Source organism: Heloderma suspectum, chromosome 2, assembly GCF_057233095.1.
Source record: "Heloderma suspectum isolate Gila_16-S chromosome 2, 16-S_ref, whole genome shotgun sequence".
NCBI classification, from domain to species: domain Eukaryota; kingdom Metazoa; phylum Chordata; class Lepidosauria; order Squamata; family Helodermatidae; genus Heloderma; species Heloderma suspectum.
The window spans coordinates 195,587,357-195,606,899 of record NC_139459.1 but is presented as its reverse complement, the minus strand read 5'-3'; the positions used below and the strand labels follow the sequence as shown (position 1 = coordinate 195,606,899).

At 44.1% G+C, this 19,543-nt stretch overlaps 1 protein-coding gene across 2 annotated transcripts in view; it reads left to right on the top strand.

Moving 5' to 3' along the window:
- CA10 (carbonic anhydrase 10 (inactive)) overlaps positions 1–19,543 on the top strand; it is a 445,075-nt gene that overhangs the window by 412,902 nt on the left and 12,630 nt on the right. For both annotated transcript variants that reach the window (XM_084832322.1, XM_084832323.1), the window contains exons 6-7: positions 660–755; positions 5,001–5,073. In XM_084832322.1, coding sequence (XP_084688448.1) covers positions 660–755; positions 5,001–5,073 — 169 coding nt within the window. The remainder of the gene's footprint in view (positions 1–659; positions 756–5,000; positions 5,074–19,543) is intronic.

Sequence of the window (19,543 nt, the reverse complement as noted above, 5' to 3'; positions counted from 1 at the left end):
GGCAGCAAATACAGGAAGTACATGGTGCTGGGGGGAGCCCCACAGATACTTGGTGCGCTGCATTCAACATGACCTGTGTCAAATTGTGCAGCTCCAGTGTATCTGTACCGTTTTGAAGCCTGAGCTTACTTTTGAGCCAGGCTTTAGGCACCTCATCCTAGTTTGCTTTTGTGAACCTTAACTACATGTGATTTAAATGCTTAGGACTCGAAATGTCCGTTTCTGCCCCTCCGAATTACACAAAGGGTCCGCCTCCAACCATCCCAGTTTGGAGCTTGGAATGCTGAAGAAAAGACATATTACCGTATCATCATCATCATTATTATTATTATTATGGTAAATTGACTGGTATTGCAGCAAGAGAACGGTGCCGGCCTCTGCAGTGCATTTTGCATCATAATGTGTTAAATTCACTTATTGACAATGGAGAGAGGAACTACTGGGATGGCGCCAGTACAAGCCAGATGGTCACTGTGATTATTAAAATAATGCGGGCAGCAAAACCTCCAGAAAAAAAAGTGCTGTTATAAAATGTACAAGCTTGGTGAGATCATATTGCAAAGAAATCTGCACTTATACAGAGGGTATTTGTCGTTTTAAAAGACAGCAGCGGGTTTGAGTCTCCAGTATTTAATCTTCATTTTCCCATCTATCCTTAGGTTCAACTAATCCACTATAACCATGAGTTATATACAAATGTTACAGAAGCTGCAAAAAGTCCCAATGGCTTGGTGGTAGTTTCTATATTTATGAAAGTAAGTATGGTACAAGTATGGTACAATTTTATCAATGTTCCATTATATTCTCTTCAGAAAATTTTAAGAAATTAGGAGCATTAGTGGCCAACAGCCTTTAAGTCCTTAAATAAGCCTTGGTGGCCGACGGCGCTGAGATGCTGCTTAGAGTTCGGGGGAGAATGGAATGCAGTCATTGTGGCTGGCCCCTCAGTGTGAAATGTAATCGCCACGGAAATCCATTTTCATCTTTTAAAAAGTGCATTAAGATTATTATATTCTCCCAATGCTTTTAGAACATCCATTGCTTTGCTTTTCCCATCCTCATTCTCTCCACCCCACACACACACACACTTTAACAAATGAGTTTAAAATGGTTTTTAAGTGGCCATATTTGCTTGATGTGCATTGCCAGAGTGTCAATTTGCAGGGGGGAGGTGCAGGTTATATAGGCGAATAGGTACACAATTCCTATCCTCCTCCTGCATTTGTTTTTCCTTCAGCATGGGTTCTCAGATTTGTGCTGGCTGCAGCAGGGGAAAAAGTGTCTGGGAGAGGGGTGCAGTGGAAAAGGGGTGGGTGGAGGAAGGGTCAATCAGCTGCTGCAGTTTTGGGGCTGGATCCAGAATTGTTCTTCCACCAGTGGAAAGATACCGCTCATGGACTTCCACTTTCTCTGCTCTGCTCTGGAGCTACCCCACCCCCGGTGCACCCTCCAAATGTGCTCTGAAGGGTTTGGGAACTCTCTGGATGGGCATGCAGGATGGCTGCCAGGGGGAGGAAAAGACATGGAAGTCCCATTCCATGAGTGGCATCCTTCTGCCAGCAGATGAACAATTCTGGATCCGAGCCTTCAGCTGCAGCTTTTAGAGCCAATAATGATGCCAAATAGATAGTTGAGCCTTCACATTGCAAACACATTGCAAACAAGCACACATGCTTGGGGGGGGGGGGGTTTCCACAAGCTTTTTCTTCTTCTATAGGATCCATTTATCTGAGCACCTTAAAACATACTGTAGGACCAAGTCATGCTTTGATCTGCTTGTCTTTGCACTGATAAGCAAATCCATCTTTGCAGTCCTTCCTTAATATTTGGGGAGGTTGTTCCTTTGACTTAGAAAAGCGCCATATGATAAAATGCCCCTGTTCCACCACAACAGAACGCAGTCCAATAAGATATGTCTCTCCTTCCCATGCTGATCAACACTTGAGACCATAAGTTAAGAGATCTTAGGATATTAAGTTGTATAAAAGTAGTGTAAATAAGTAATGGATCATATTCCAAATACTGTTCCGTCCTGATCCTCCTCTTCTGCCAATAGCAATCTTTCTTTCTACAAAAGAAAGAGAAAAGCATGGGACAAAGGGAGGAATTGCTAGTCCATGAATTTTGAAGACTTTCTAAATGCAGGATGCAATTTTGTGCTGAATTATTCCTAGAAACTACAGTTTGTGGCTTCTCATGTAATCCAAACCCAAGAGTCAAAATGTCAAGTGCTGACTAATTCCTATATAAATTTTGTGGTCAGGTTCTGCTCAGCAACCCTCACACTGTGTTACCTCAAATCATGACTATAACATGGAAATTTGATCAAGCAGTGATATATACAGAGGCAGAGACCTAAGGAGTATACAGTTCAAAAAAGTAGAAGGAACACAAGGAGAAAGTGATTCATTGCCTGGCAAAGAACAAAGCATATTCCATGTCAGAATATCTCATAGAACTTCAAAGCACAGTCATGCTGATGAAAGCCCATATATCAAAGGGTTTTTGTTGCTGTTTTCGAATAATACTTTAAGGCCATGTGTGCTGTAGTGCTTTCTACACATTTGAGTATGGAAGAATGCAGAAGCAAAGGCAGCGCTCTATCTTGTTGATGATTAGGCAGGAACAAATGTGGTATGTAGAGGCCTGTGCACAGTACTGACACCCTTTAAATGCTCCAGCTGTAAATGACACTGTGTCCACAGCGTACTCAACTGCAGCATAGACAGGGATGCAGCAGGGTTTGGTTTCCATTGTAAGACCATAGAATAGTAGGGTTGGAAGGGGCCTACAAGACCATCGAGTCCAACCCCCTGCTCAATGCAGAAATCCAAGTCAGAGCATCCCTGACAGATGGCTGTCCAGCCTCATCTTGAATGCCTGCAGTGTGGTAGAGCCCACCACCTCCCTAGGGAATTGGTTCCATTGTCGTATTGCTCTGACAGTCAGGATGTTTTTCCGGATGTTCAGCCGGAATCTGGCTTCCTGCAACTTGAGCCCCTTATTCCGTGTCCTGCACTCTGGGATGATGGAGAAGAGATTCTGGCCTTCCTCTTTGTGACAACCTTTCAAGTACTTGAAGAGCACTATCCTATCTCCCCTCAGTCTTCTCTTCTCAGGGCTAAACATGCCCAGTTCTTTCAGTTTCTCCTCATAGGGCTTTGTTTCCAGAGCCCTGATCATCTTCACTGCCCTCCTCTGAGCCCCTCCAGTTTGTCTGCATCCTTCTTAAAATGTGGTGCCCAGAACTGGACACAATACTCCAGATGCGGCCTAACCAGTGCTGAGTAGAGGGGAACTAGGACTTCACGTGATTTGGAAGCTATACTTCTATTAATTCAGCCCAAAATAGCATTTGCCTTTTTTGCAGCCATATCACATTGTTGGCTCACATTCAGCTTGTGATCTACAATTCCAAGATCCTTTGTGCTTGTAGTATTGTTGAGCCAAGTATCCCCCATCTTGTAACTGTGCATGTAGTTCCTTTTTCCTAGGTGCAGAACTTGGCATTTATCCCTATTAAATTTCATTCTGTTGTTTTATGCCCAGTGCTCCAGCCTATCAAGATTACTTTGAATTTTGTTTCTGTGGGGAGCCACCAGTGCAAACATGGTCTTAGCTTCACATGCCACACATTTGTTTGGGTATGTCTGTGTGAGGTTATTTCTAGTGGGTCTAGAGTGCACTCATTCAGCATGCCCAATTCCTGCAAGGTACACAGCAACCATAGATAACCTATGGAAATCCCTCCTATTCTCCACCCAACAGATGTGGTGAATCATGGATTGTGCATTGCCAGTCCTGTGCATTAAAGAGATATAATATGTTCTTATACAGCAACATATTATATTATTCTATATTATATTAGTGGTCACCTTTCTTTTTAAAAAGACTCAAGGTGACTTACAAGAACATTATTAAAGCATACAAAATATAAAATCACTTAAAACAATTTCCATTAAAAATACTAAAACATAATAAAACAACTAAAACATCAGTACAGGCCATAATCAAAACCACTGATACATTAAAAAGCCCACCATATGCCTTCAAATGCCTGGGAGTAGAGGATAGTCTTGACCTGGTGCTGAAAAGATGACAATATAAGCACCAAGTGGGCCTCGCTGGGGAGATTGTAGGGGTGTATGAAACCCCACTTACCTGCATCCGTGGGGGATCCACCGAGGGTGGAGCGATCTGATCCTCCACCCGGAATCCTTGACGGGCGGGGGAGGCGATCTGTTCCTCCCCCGAATCCTCCCTGGCCATTTGCGTCCCCACTTTAGCCATGATAGGCTACGTAAGTATTTATGTAGCCTTTCACGAAAAGAGTAGCTATGCAAATGGTGTACGGGACCGGACGGCAGACAGCAGCGGCCGGTTCTGGACCTGTCAGAGGCAGGTAGGAGCCGGTCCACCAAGACTTCGCGGGGGGCGGATTGCTCCGTTCCGCCACGGACTCCAGGGGGCTGAATTCACTGGAATTCAGCCTCACTGGAGTCCGTGGCGGAATTCTCCGCCATCCCTAGGAGATTGTTCCCCAGTCAGGGAGCCACCACTGAACAGCATAGGTTTCCCCTCCCTTGTTGCCTACCTCTGGACCGCCTTGAAGGAGGCATTCTGAGGAGGGCCCTAGGTGTTGATCACAATATGCTACGATGAACAAATCCAAGTCGCAAAATATGCTGCTCCCAACATTTGGGGGTTTTCCTCTAAAACAGAAAACTAAAACAAGAAGCCAAGGCAGACCACAGCCTGAGTATTCAAAGTTTTGTTCCTTTCCTTTCTGCTTTGTGTCAGACCTTACTGTTTGTGTGAGATCCTCACTTAAACACACCAACAGCAATTGCATTGGGCTGCAGCTCTCTTCCTGAAAATGGAAATTTCCGCTAATTCTGTAGTTGTACCTTTATTCTCCTCCTCCCAACAAATTTATATAGTTTCCCAAAATAAGAAGGTTGTTGTGACTAGTTTTTGACAATGAATTCTTTCCCTCACAGGTATCTGAATCATCAAATCCATTTCTAAATCGTATGCTTAACAGAGACACCATAACAAGAATAACGTATAAAAGTAAGTTTATTTTTTTACTCCCTGCATCGAAATAGCTACAGAAGCGTAATGGGGAAGTTATTCAACAGGTGCACCTCACTTTGCGAGGAATTCCTAATACAGGAGTTGCTGTGGGTGGGACTACTAAAAGCGGGTGGGTCTTCTAAAAGTGTGGGTGGGAGTTCTAAACATAGCTGTTTGCTTGGGGCAACTGGCCAATGAAACATATGATTTATTTATTTCAATATTAATAATGTGCTTTTCAGCCTAAGCCTTTGAAAGTGATTAACAATCATTAAAACCACAATTAAAGCATAATAGATGATACTCCAATAAATGATAGATGATACTCCAATGAGGTCTAAAGTAACCATGTGTAAAACAAAAACAAAAAATATCCAGGGTACTACACAAGTAATGAGCATTGGTTTGCCAGTTCTAATTCAAGATACAATTTCCAGTTATATAATTGCCTTGAGCCTTCTCCAAAGCGTTTCAGTATCATAAAGTGCCTATGAACCTAAATGTCAAATGCACCCTATGACTCAGTTCAGACACAATGCCAAGCTATGATGACATAGCATTCAGGAGCGCACCAATAGGTTCATGTGGTCCCTTCCTTGTCCCCTTTCTTGCATAGGTTTCCTCTTCCTCTGGGTTTTGCTAATCATAGTTTGCCATCATGTCCAAACTGACAAATTATGGTTAGTGCCTTGCCTCCAAAACATGACTCGATACCATTATTTGAAATGGTATACAGTAGGATTTTGGAGGTTAGCTGTACCCATTGTTTGCCAGTTTGGATGTCATGATAAACCATGGTTAGCAAAAAACAGTTGGTAGAGGAAAGCAGTTGTGTCGGAAGGGGAAGAAGACATGAGACCGTTGGTATCCTCCTGATAGGGATGAGCGAACCTGTGAAGTTAAGCTTGTTGAGGTTCTCATTTTTCCATTGCCAAACTCAGGCCAACATTGGATTGCAAGCCTTTTTTTTCCCCACATGGAAAGTGTATGTATTTCTGTGTGCATTTTCCCAAATATATGTATTATTTGTTCACTTTTCTTAAATGTACACATTTTCCCCCATTGAGAATAGTGTTTTTGTACACATTTTTTAAACGTACAAATTCTTTCTGTACACATTTCAAACTTATGCTTTTCTTTTCCTTTTTGTATGCCTTTTTCTGTGAAATTCATTTCAAGCTTCAGAAATGTGTGGATTTCATTAGCGAGATGTGTTCCATTCTGCATTCATTCCTAGAAGGTACAAATTGGGTAGCCGCACATAAAATTGTGAACTCAACTAGTTTCTCACCCATCCCTAAATTACTTGAATGTGGGAGAAACAAAATGTGTAAGCATCCTAACATAAACTGGATTATGTGTCTGGTTTTCATTCAGACCAAATAGGCAAGTTTTGGTTCTCTTTGTGAGCCAGTGGATACCAGTACATGAAGAAGACCAATGACTTCAACTGGACATGCTTTTACCATCACTTCCTTAGACATCAGAGTCCTGCAGAAGAACTGTAAGGTTCATATTCCATCTGATTTAATGATGAGACAAAAGAATTTGCAAAAAGTATGAGCCAAGAGTTGAAACAGGTGCCAAGTTATTAAAATTAAAACATCAGCATTAGAATGAAGTTAGAGTAGGGTTGTCAAAGATAGTGCTGCAATATATAATAGTTGTTTTCTTCAGAATAATTATTGTTTAGAAACATTTGCAGGCAAAAAAGCAATGCAAAAAAATGGTATTCAAATTTTGCAGTTGTCTTGGATAATAAATTATAGTGTCATTGCTGGAAAAAAATAATTTTGTTTCATATATTAGAAGAGTTTCTGTGCTGATTTTAAACAGCTGGCATTCATACTTAAGAACTTCCATCTGTGCAGTCAATGTTTACTTTCAGTTCTAGGATGTCATTCACTTCATTGTGGTTGGAGCAAAGAATGTGAAATAAGTTCAAAAAAATTCAAAAATACAATAATTGACACTATGGTTTTAAAAACATCACAAGAAATACTATACAGAAAATAGATCAGGAGAATTCTAATGGTGAAGTGCCCTCTCAGAATTTCAAAGTGGATGTCAGATGAGTGCTTCATTATTTTGCAGGCAATTCCATACAACCTCTACCTCCCCACTCCTCACCCAAAAAATTATGTGAATGCATTGAAATGGCTATGGAGTAGTAGGAGCTATATTGATAGTTCTAAAGAATTATTGCTTTAATATTCAGATTTTTAAAAGCCAGGAACTGAGATCCATAAGATTCTGAGTTTATCTTTTTAAGTATCTCCGTTGCATTTCCAGGAGCAACACATTTGGTCTTATATAAACTAACACATTTCAGCTAAAGCTAGTGTTAGGGCTTCTTCACACATTGACTATTTTAGGTGCATGCTTAAAAATACAATATGTGAATGCAACAAATATGTAATTACAGTAATGTATATCGTACAGGCATACCTTTCAAGGATCCATGATTGGCTGTATCCCCCTGTTGAGTGTACACTTGTGGGAAAACCCAGGTTTGCTGCTTGATAATGTGTGATACAATCCGGAATTTACAATAGGGGTGTGTAACTACTGGGGGTTTTGGGGGCCAGTTTTACCCCCTCCCCAGACACACATGCACACACATGGGCCACACTATGTAGAATGCTGGGGGGGGGGGGGGGCTGATAGTTCGCCAGTGAAATTTGGTGACAAACCACAACAGAATGCTAAAAGGGTCAAATTTAGGTTGTTCTCAAGCTAAATTTGACCCTTTTAGCACTCCATAGTGCCAAAAATGGCAAGAACAAATAATCCACCACTGAATTTGAATTTGGCAGGCCACATGTTGCCCACCCCCGGTTTACAGCAACCAGAGATATATGGACACTTATGCTACATCAGAAAGGGGGGTGGGTCTGAGTATAGTGGAATTACCTGCTTTCATAGATCTTGCAAATGAATGTCTTAAAGTTTATAGCTCCAAAAGGCATCTCATACTTTAGGTATATTGCTTTTGAAGTTAACATAATTTTAGCAGAGCTTGCATAATTATCAGAAGAAAATGATTACCTGCAACTGTGTTGTTCATTAATAGGATTTATCCATTCCTGCCATGTATAAGAAAGAAAGAAAAGTTGAACCTTATTCTGTAATGGTGGGGCTGCATGATGCTACATACAAGAGCTGAGGGAATTCCACTCACAGTGATATTAAAATTAAAGCCTGAGATGTGCAAAATTTGCTCATCTTAGATTATATATTTGAATTCATAAGGCCCAAAGATGTCATGTAGCTTGGGTCACAAATATTGTGTGTGCTGTAAAGTCTCAGCTCACATGTCATAGAGCTGAAATGAAATATCACAAAATTGGGGGGTGATTTAGGAGTTTGACTTTTGCATGTGAAATGACCTGATGCCCATGCCATACGTGATCTTCTGGACTAATGTGAAGATTGGAACTTAGTGTTCCAGGTGTTCTTACTCAGTTCGTGGCTGAAAAGAAGTATCAAAATATGTTTTAAGCTGTGTATTTTCAGAAAAATTCTAGTACATTACACACAAACAGGGAAAGATCATGTGTGAGTGATTTTGAGACTCTCATCTTCTTACCCCACTGTTTTAACTCAGGAAGGGAGTCTTGTGGATTTCATTTTGAGTGAGCTTCCACATGGCTGTTTCCCATGCTGTTTCAGTAATGTCAATAGGGAAGCAGTGACATGTAGTCAGAAGGGGGATGTATTTTGACTTTAGAAGTAGCCACTTCAGTCACCTGATGAGATTATTTCCTATAAATGTTTCTGGAGCAGCATTGAAAGCAGCCTCATGGAAATGTTTCCCACACCACTCACACAGTGTATGAATAGGGCCATACTCTTCCTATGTTCAACGTATAGCTTAACAATTTTACTACTAATAATTTCTGCTCTGCGGTTCTCAAATTATACAGGCTTGATGTAAACCATCCTTTCCCAGCCTGGTGCCCTCCAGATGTTTTGGACTATAATTCCCAGAATTTCTGACCGTTAGCCATGCTGGTTGAGGCTGATGGGAGCTGAAGTCCAAAACATCCGGAGAGTACCAGTAGGGTTGCACAGATTGTGTAAAATCTGTTTCATCTGTGTTTCACTGATTGTCAGGCACCTTTCTGTCCGCCCATGGAATTGGATTTTTGTTTCCAAATGTGTGCAAATTCACATTCATGCAAATGCACAGTTGTACAAATTCACACATGTGGAAATGCACAAATTCCTCCAAAATGCACATTTTCACACTTTAGCCTATCGGGGAAATGCACATTTTCAGTTGGGGATTTTGTGTGTGTGTATTTTTCTATGATGAAATTTGCACAAAGTTCAGGAAAGGTAGAAAAATGGACTACAAGTCCACGGAATCCACCCAACAGGGGGAAAGCCATCCGCTGTGGAATCCACATATCAGATTCATGAAAATCCCACACATTTGGTTTCATTGTGGATTTCTCTGATATCCCTAAGCACCTGGTTGGGGAAAGCTTCTGTAAGATGATCCTAATGTTTAAGAGTTGCATAAATTGCAAGTTTTACTGATCTTGCTGGATTATGTTTTAAGTGTATTAAGAGAAATTACAGGCTAAATTTATTATCAGTAGTGGTTATTAGTACAGTAAGTACATACCAAATGCAAAAGAGCAGCAGAAAAGTAGCAACAAGTAGACATGTATAACTTGTAAAAGAAAAGTGTCAGCTGTGTGAAAATGAATATGCTAATAAAATATAAATGTTATAAGAGAAGTTCACAAGTTCAGAAATTGTCTTAAGGCAGAATAGAATCAGATAAACAATGCAAGATGGTGGTAAGAATATTGCTCAGAGCCCAGCAATGTCTGAAGATATATTTATAAGGAGGATACAAACAAGCATTGTGGGTCACAAGAGATATATAAAGGATATATTCATGTTACCAAATGTCTTTGAATATTATGAGCTATTAAGAGGAATGACAAAGATACCTTATGTCCTGATAACAGATGGTAACAAGGGTTGTTTCTACAAGTGGATTTGTCTTGTAAAACAAATGGAAGCTGTGTATACAGTCAGTGCACAAGTCACATTGATTGATTGATTGATCGATCGATCGATTGCATATATATCCTGCCTTTTTTCCTCCTTAAGGAACCCAAGGCAGCATACATAGTCCTCCTTCTCCTCCATTTTATCCTCACAACAACAACCCTGTGAGGTGGGTTTGGGCTGAGAGTCTGTGACTGGCCCAAAGTCATCCAGTGAGCTTCCATGGCCGAGTGGGGACTAGAACCCGGATCTCCCGACTCCCAGCCCAGCACTCTATTATAAGGCCATGATGCCCAGTTCTCTAGCAGTTCTCTGGCATCTGCACCAATCAGAAAAGAACTTTGGGGGCTCATAAAGCCTGCCTCCAAATGAGAGACAAGCTCTAAAGCCCCAGAATCTCAAGCTTGGAACAAGAGCACCCCTATATACCTGCACCCTGGCAAACTGTTGTCCAGGGGCTATTATATACGGCCCCAAGGACACTATAGATCTGAGGTCTGAGGCCCACTGTAATATATTTGCTAAGCACTTCCAGAATAAAATTATCTTGCATCTGTCAGGACTTAGACTCCAGTATTACAGCAGCTGGATCAGGTGAGGTATCCAGAGTACAGCCTCGCCCAGTTTTCTTGGATGAGTTTCAGTTGGTACAGCTTGAGGATGTGGAAAAGGTGCTTGGACAGGTTCATACAACCACTTCCATATTGGATCCTTGCCCCTCTTGTCTAATAAAAACTAGCAGGGAGAGAACAGCCAGCTGGGTCAGTGAAGTTATTAATGCTTCTCTGAGAGAGGGAGTGGTCCTGGGCCACCTGAAAGAGGCAGTAATGAGACCACTCCTGGAGAAATCCTCCCTGAACCTGGAAAATCTTAATAATTACAGGCCCAGGCAAATGTTCCATTCCTGGGCAAGATTCTTGAGTGGGTGGTTACGAGCCACCTCCAGACACTCTTGGATAAGTCCGATTATCTGGATCCATTTCAGTCGGGGTTCAGGCTGGGTTTTGGCACGAAAACAGCCTTGATCACCCTGTATGATGACCTGTGTCAGGAATAAGGATGTCAGAGAATTCTGCCACGGACTCCAGTGAGGCCGGATTCTTTAGAATCCGGCCCCCTAGAGTCCGTGGCGGAATGGCCTCCCCACCACCCCGCAGAATCTGCCCTGGACGGACCTACCTGGTGGCGGATGTGGTGGTGGCGGCTCCAGCAGCGGATGAAGCAGCAGTGGTGGCTCCAGCCACTGCCGGGCTACTGCGGCTGCAAATGGCGGCCGTCGTAGCAGCCGTCATTTGCGTCCCTACGCTTTCCCGTGATAGGCTGCATATATATTTACGTAGTCTATCACGTCTAAAGCAGGGACACAAATGGCATCCGCTATGCCATTTGCGTCCCCACTTTAGCCATGATAGGCTACATTAATATTTGCCATTTGCATCCCCGCTTTAGCAGTGATAGGCTACGTAAATATTTACGTAACCTATCACGGTTAAAGCAGGGACACAAATGGTGTACAGGATGCCATTTGCATCCCTGCTTTAGCCGTGATAGGCTACGTAAATATTTACGTAGTCTATCACGGGCTAGCGTAGGGATGCAAATGGCATCCACATTTGCATCCACAGCAGCCCAGCAGCGGGTGGAGGCCGCGCTGCGGATTGGCCCGGCTGGCGGTTCCTCAGACTGTCCGTGAAGCAGAGCCGGCCGGGCAGGATTCCAGGGGGGAGGAACGGATCACCTCCCCCCACCTGCAGACCCCAGCGGAGCCAGGTAAGTGGGGTTTCGTATACCCCTAGTCAGGAAAAAGACAGGGGGAGTGTGACCTTGTTGATTCTCCTTGTTCTCTCGGCGACTTTCTATACCGTTGACCATGGGACAACTGCCTGAGTTGGGAGCGGGAAGACTGCATTGCAGTGGTTTCGCTCCAACTTGGAGGGTCAGCTCCAGAAGATGGTGCTTGGAAAACATTGCTCACCCCTATGGATTCTCCAGTGTGGGGGTCTGTTTTGTCCCCCATGCTATTCAACATCTACATGAAACTGTTGAGTGCAGTCATCCGGAGATTTGGAATGCGTTGTCATCAGTATGCTGATGACATGCAGCTCTACTTCTCTTTTTCATCTTCATCAGGTGAGGCTGTGGATGTGCTAAATCGGTGTCTGGCTGCAACAATGGACTGAATGAGGGCTAATAAACTGAAACTCAGTCCAGACAAGACTGAGATGTGTTAGTGGGTGGTTTTGCTGACTGGATGGAGGGTGCTCAACCTGTTCCTGATGGGGTTGCACTCCCCCTGAAGGAGCAGCTTTGTAGCTTGGGGGCCCTCCTGGAGCCACATTTGTCACTTGAGGCTCAGATGGCCTCAATGGCACGGAGCGCCTCCTACCAACTTCGGTAGGAGCTTGTGCAGAATATGGCAGCCAGATTGGTAACAGGGACCAGAAGGTCCGATCATATAAGACGAACTGTGGCCCACTTGCATTGCCTGCCTATATGTTTCTGATCCCAATTCAAGGTGCTGGTTTTAAACTATAAAGCCTTACAGAGCTCTGGACCACAATACCTGATGGAACGCCTCTCCTGGCTCAAATATACCTGTACACTACGCTCAACTCCTCGGGGTGCCTACTCCAACGGAGGCTTGGAAGACAGCAACAAGGGAGGGGGCCTTCTCTGGTGCAAAATTGTTATCTTTTCAGCACGAGGTCAAAAGTTTTCTCTTTTCCCAGGCACTTGGCAGCGTGTAATGAATTTTAATTGATCCTGGATTTGTTTTATGGTTTGGCTGATTGCTCAAATTTGTTTTTGATATATATGTTGTCTTTGTGTATACTGTCTGTTTGTATGCCTCTTATATTTTTAAATTTCCCATATTGTATTTTTAATGTTTTAACCTTTGTAAATCGGCCAGTGTGCCTTCACTTCTACTCTAGTCACTGCATTAAGAGAAGGGAAGGGTCATGACAAGCTGTTGAGGTGTGATATTCCTCCAGGTCCTTGGATTTGCTTGGAATTTTTTTCCTGAGTTTTCCTATTTTCATTTTCTTCAAGAAACTGAAAATGTCCAGTCCAATCTGAAGACAGCCTTGGAGAGCTCACCCATCTCCCAAAACATTAGGGTTTTTCATGGCTTTGTGCTCATCATGTGTGTCCAAACTCGGGGGGGGGGGTCTACCTTTTATGGGCACTGTCATATTCTGGGTACTATTTTTTAAAGGTGGAACCTTGAATTCCATCCATTTACAATCTTTATCTAACATCTGCATTGTGACAATCCTTGAAAGCCACAGCATTGATTTCTAGATTAAAATATACAAAGCACAGTCATTTTGCACTTAAATACCTGTGGAGGTTTTGGCAGTCTAAACAGTACTAACTACCTATTACACTACAGGAAGTAAATTGATCCAACACTGATTAGATGCCGTGCCAGGAAATAAAATGTGGATGATTTAGGCTTAGATTATGCTTGCTGTCTCAAGAACGGCAGAAGGGCTGCCAAAACTCAGCCAGAATCAGCCTTGTACTACCTTGACAAATGGCTGATTTTTGTGCAGAGCCCATTCAGTAATGGCCTAGCAAACGTAACCAGACAATTATAGTGGGGGAGGAAGATTATATGGACAGTCACTCCAGATTTTTGTTCCTGGAGCCATCTACTAGCTGGCTGCCATTTTCTGTGTGGCTAGTGGCATAACATAACTCTCTGTTGGGCTTTACTTTATCACCCTTAATATCCCGTTTTAACCTGCAAACTAACTCAAAGTCAACATGACTTAAACGTGGATGCTGTGCATTCTGCCACAATCGGTGCTTTGGCTAATACCACTTGCAAGACCTGAGTACAGCTACCCTGAGCAGACAAGTGAACAAGACCTTTATCATACAACAGATTTGTTGGTTTGTTTAAATGATGTATATATCCTCCTACCAGGTTTCAGGCCAGCTTATAACAAAATTTAAACACAAATCAAAAATACATACGATCAATAAAAAAATCTAAAAAGTAGCATAAAAAACACAGTCCAGATAAAATGAATGTAAAGCAGCAACAGATTTCAACACCTGAGAAAATAAGAAGGCCTATGCCTGGCACTGAAATGACATCAAGGTACACAGTGGGCAAGCCTCTCTGGGGTGGGCATTCCACAGCAAGGGTGCCACAACTGAAAAGGCCCTTTTCCCAGCAGCCACCCACAGAAGAAAAAGACCAAAAACCAAGAATCACATTTTCATTTGTTATAGGGGAGAAGAAAGCATCTGCCTTACATTAGGGCTCGGGAACCTCAGGCCCTGGGGCTAAATCCAGCCCTCCTGGGTTCCCAATCTGGACCTCCAGTGTTCCCCAAATGGCCATGTCCCTTCCCCTGGTCCCACCCCCTTTGGTGGTTTCCGAGCTTTTGTGTGTGTGTTTTTCTAAAAAGATGGAAATGGCTCTCGTAAGGCTTATTTATTGATGGTAAGAGCTTTAAGTTACAATCTGTTAGCAGGTTTTTTTGTATTTTTGGCCCTATCCCTTTTGCTCAACCCACCACTGGAATGTGGTCCCAATGCGCTTCTTCAAATCTGAATTTGCAACTTAGGCCAAAAGAAGTTCCCCAGCCTGGCCTTGCCATGGTCCCAGGCACCTTGCTGAGGCTAAGCAGGTCTGGGTCTGGTCAATGCTTGGAGGGGAGATCACCTGGGAACCGCATGTAGCCACCTTGAGTTCCACAATGGAAGAAAGGTGGGATATAAATGTAATAAATAAATACAATAAAATTTAATCCCCCGCATTTCCAGTTTAAGGATCTCAGGCAGTGAGATGCAGGAAGACCCCTGCCTAAGACCTTGGAGAGCTGTTGCTGCCAGTTGGCAAAAACAGTGCTGGGCTGGATGGACCTATAATCGGATTCAGAATAAAACAGCTTTGTATGTTTTAGGGGCAACATCCTTAGCACTGAAATTAGCAGAGGTTTGTTTTCGGTTCCAGGATGTGGCTTTTATTTCATGATTATGCCACATTGATTGCAGCTGTTTATTTACAATGAAGTGTGAGCATATGGCAGAGCAGGTGGACTAGACATGTGACAATGAAACCATGTATGTCTGCGTGTGTCCAGATTTCCAGGCTTGTGGTTTTCATTCATCTAGTAGAATCTGTCTCCATTTTAAGCCAAGCAGCCTCGCTGAAAAATAATAGGGAGATAACTAGGAGAAGTTGGCCTTTAGAATTTGAAACGCCTCATTTCGACTGAGCCCTTTGATGCTGTGCATGACTCTCTATGCTTCATAAATAATGAACAGGTAGGAAGCGGAGAGATAGACAGAGAGAGAGAACAAGAACGAACTATGGTGAGTCAGAAACCAGTCATTGGCCTGAAAAACAAAAATCACCCTGAGCCACACGTAATTCCCACAAAATTATGGTTGCCTTACAAATCTTCATTGCAAATAGGGTTCAAGTGTATTCAGCCATCTCTAGCTGTTAAATTGTAACAGCGTTGTGGTTCAGTAATGCTACAGGAATGGTTTTACACTTCCATTGGGCTTCGAAACAAAATCATCACATGAGGCCAGTAAGGGCTGAACATGTAAAAAAAAATGAGAGAAAGGCAGTCACATAGGAGAAAGAGCAAAGGAACTTTCCACTCTAAGGGTGCAATCTTCAGGTGCTTGGCTGGCTGGGGAATGCTGGGAGTTGTAGGACTTTTTCCTGTCTAAACATACATAGGATTGGGTCCTAACTCTGGGTCCAAAACAGTGTCAGAAATCACATATTTGGCAGGGACACCCTGCCTTGTCTGTCCGCTCTTTCCACCCCCACAGTTCGGTCACATCATGTACGCATGAGTATTAATACCATCCCACACAACCATCTTTGGAAAGCTTATTTGTAAGATTAAAATAGTGTCTTGTGAACCCTTAATTATTTATGTATGTGTTTCATTTATATCCAGTCTTTCCATCCAAAAATGGCACTCAGGACAGCTAACAATAATAAATAATAAATGAATTTGAAATAAATTAAAGCAGGTTAAAACAAAAAAGTAACAATAATAAAAAATAGAAGCACAATTAAAAACACAACAACAGAAGAAATCAACAGCACCCAACCGAACAGAGCACCCTTCTTCAGCAGACCAGCTTACATGCTAAAGGCCTGTCTGAACAAACATATATTTGCCTGCCAGTGGAAGGATGACAGAGAGGGAGCCAACTTAGCCTCGACTGGCAGGGAGTTCCAGAGCCTGGGAGCAGCCACCGAGAAGGCTCTGTCTTGTGTCTGCACCAAACATGCTTCTGATGGTGGCAGGATTGAGAGTAGGGCCTCCCCAGAAGATCTTAAAACCCAGGCAGCTTCATATGAGAGAATGCCATATTATAAATAGCCTGGTCACAAATTGTATAGTGCTTCTCTTGAGGAGATAGTCAATGTATTGTGAATCAAGAACGAGAGTGGTGAGGTGCATGGGAATAAGAACTGCAGCAGGTGGGAACCCAAGCTCAGATTCATGACTTCCTCTTTCCTCAGGAACACAAAATGCCTCCAAAGCAACAAGCGGGGATATGCTGGCTGGAGCAGCCTTAGGCATTTTGTGCCAGAGAGATAGGCTGCAGCCATGGCACTGGGTGAGGTGATTTTCTGGGCAAAACCATTGTTGGGCAAAACCACTGGGTGGCAGCACAGGGGGAGGGATGTTACCTGCCTGCATAAGGCGGATGCAGGGTGGAGTTGCTAAAACAAGCAGACAGTTGCAGATCAGAAGGTTGTCCCTGCTGACATCAGCAGCCTGCCTTCACGCTACCATGTTCCCCAACCTTGACCTGTCTTCTGGCTCTGAAGAGGACTTGGAGGCAGAGGAGACTCCGTCCATTAACCCAGTGCCTGCTATGCCACGGCCTTCCAGGGCAGAGGATGCGCCTCTTCATGACTCCTTAAATGCAGAGGACACTTGCCCATTACAGCCTTCATCACCCCCACCCCGTAGGAGCCAGTAGCTCCAAAACAGGCAGTAGCCCTTTAAGAGATAAACCGCTTCTCTGACGGGGTGGCGCTAACTGCAGGTCTTGAGCTGCTGGCCTTTATAAGGCTTCAGAAAGTCTGTGACTGTTGCGGAGTCAACAGTTCATCTTGGCTGAGTCTCAGCTAATTTGGTGTTGGCCAAGGTCCTGAAAGACCCTGCCTGGTCTAACCTTGCCTTGCCATTCAGTGCATCAAACCTGACTTGGCCTGATGCTACGGGACTTGACTCCACTCGACCGGACTGGGTGTGACTTGCCCTGATGGGCATCTTCCGTTGACCTTCCTTTCTTGTATGTGCCTTGCTGGTTTTCTGGGCTCCTTGAACCAGGTCAGACAGGACACATGCCAGGAAAGGGTAAGGATGTGAGCCCCCCCCCCCATTGCCACACCAAGGTTGCTGCCAGTTTCACCTAGCAAACTGCCTCAGCAGCAGCAGCTGAGCTGCAATTGCCCTATAATCGTCTCTCTAGGTAATTACTTCTGGCCACTGCATTGCAGGTATTAGGCGGAAATCCAGCTGTCTGTCACCTCTTTGTACAGCAGTCAAGGAGACAAAGTTCTGTTTTCTGCCTTTCTCTTCCTCTCTTGCTGAGGTCTATCAACAGAAACTCTGAGGACAGACCTCAGTGCTTAGAGATTTTTTTAACTTTGTTTCATTGGCATTCTTGACTTCGGATGCACTTTTGTGGAAGGGTTTCATGCTCAGAGCAGACAAAGGAAAGGAAAGGGGAAGTGGTCAGGTCATGCAAGTCCACAGGAAGGGACAGCAGGCTGGCAAATGGTAGCAAAAATTTAGGTTTGCTCCAGTCGTTCTAGTACTATCAATCAGTACAGGGAGCAGGACGCAGCCCCTCTGTATGATATTGATTTGAACTGAGGAGCTCCATGCTGCACCTCCTGGTCCAATTAAGAGACATAATGAGGGAGGTGCAGAGGAGGAGACCACAGCTCAGTGGCAGAGTGCATGCTGTGCATGTAGAAGGTCCTGAGTTCAGTCCCTGGCATCTCCAATTAAAACTATCACAAGCAGCAGGGGATGGCGAAGGCTTCTCTCCATCTGAGACCCTGGCGAGCTGCTGCCAGTAAGAACACCAATCAAGGAAACTAAGTTCTCTTTTCTGCCTTTCTCTTCCTCTCTTGCTGAGGTCTGTAAACACTGCACTAGATGGCCAATTGTCTGACCTGGTGTAAGGCAGCTTCCTATGAACGGAGAGCATCTCACCCTTTGACAAGACTTGCCCTAGAGTTCCTTTTGGCTTCTTAATCCAAGAGATGCCTTGTCAATTAATACATCCTTAAAAGAACCCTTGTCCAATGCTGCCACAAGAAATGATCAGCACATTGCCAGCTGTACTTTTCGAAGTGTCATATCCTACTCCACTTTCCAGGGCCCCATAAAATGAGCTACAAGGGTGGGGTGTGAAAAAGTGAAGCACGAACGCAAACTGTTTTGCAGAAGTTGTATTTAATTTGACAACTGAGGCTGAAGCCCCCTGAGTTAAACAAGCACTGTGGCTACATTTGCACTTCATGCTAAAACATGATTTAGCATGGGGGATAGGCAACCTGATGCCTTCTAGATATTTTGCAATACAACTCCCATCAGCCCAAGTCAGGGATTATGGGAGGTGTAGTACAACACATCTGTAGGGCACTGGGTTGCCTACCCCTGGATTAGCATGGCATGCATGAGCTGCAGCCAGCCTCAGGCTTGCGCATCCCCCTCTCCTCCCACACAGCCAAGAGGAGGGGTTCGGAACCTTTCAGTTAAGCATAGCTTCTTCCCATGTCATCTGAAATGTCAGGAACTGCCAACCACTGCCCCATGTGTGAAGTGCATAACTGCAGTGCATAAGAGTGAAGTGTCAGGAACTGTATGCCGCTGTCCCATGTGGTGAATCACTGAATTGCAGGTGGTAGTTTCTCAGCAAAGAACTTTCCAGTAGGGCTATGCACCGCTTCAGCTCAAAGCCCGAGATCTGAGCCAAAGCAGGGCTCTTCGGGCTGCTTCTGAGGTGAAACAGGAGCGGCAGAAATCAGGCTGGGATTTGGCAGCACTTCGGCAGTGCTTCAGAGCAATCCAGAAGGCCAGCTGCACCACTGCCACTGCCCAGCCCCCAGCTCCTTACTGGGCCCTCAGGATGCGCACCAGCAGCCATCTTCCTGTTCCAGGGAGTCGCCATTTAAAAAATGGCGACTCCCTGGAACAAGAGAATAGCTGCTGGCATGCATCCCAAGGGCCCAGGATCTGGCGATGACAACAGTGACAACTCCCTGGAACAGGAAGATGGCTGTTGGCATGGGGGCTCGCACAGCAGGGGGCCAAATGGGATTCGGGCATCGGAATCCCTCTTCGGCCCCAGAGGCCAAAGCAGGTTGGGGGGGTCTAAATCAGTCTGAAGTGAATCAGGCCTGCCTCAGAAGCCCCAAAGC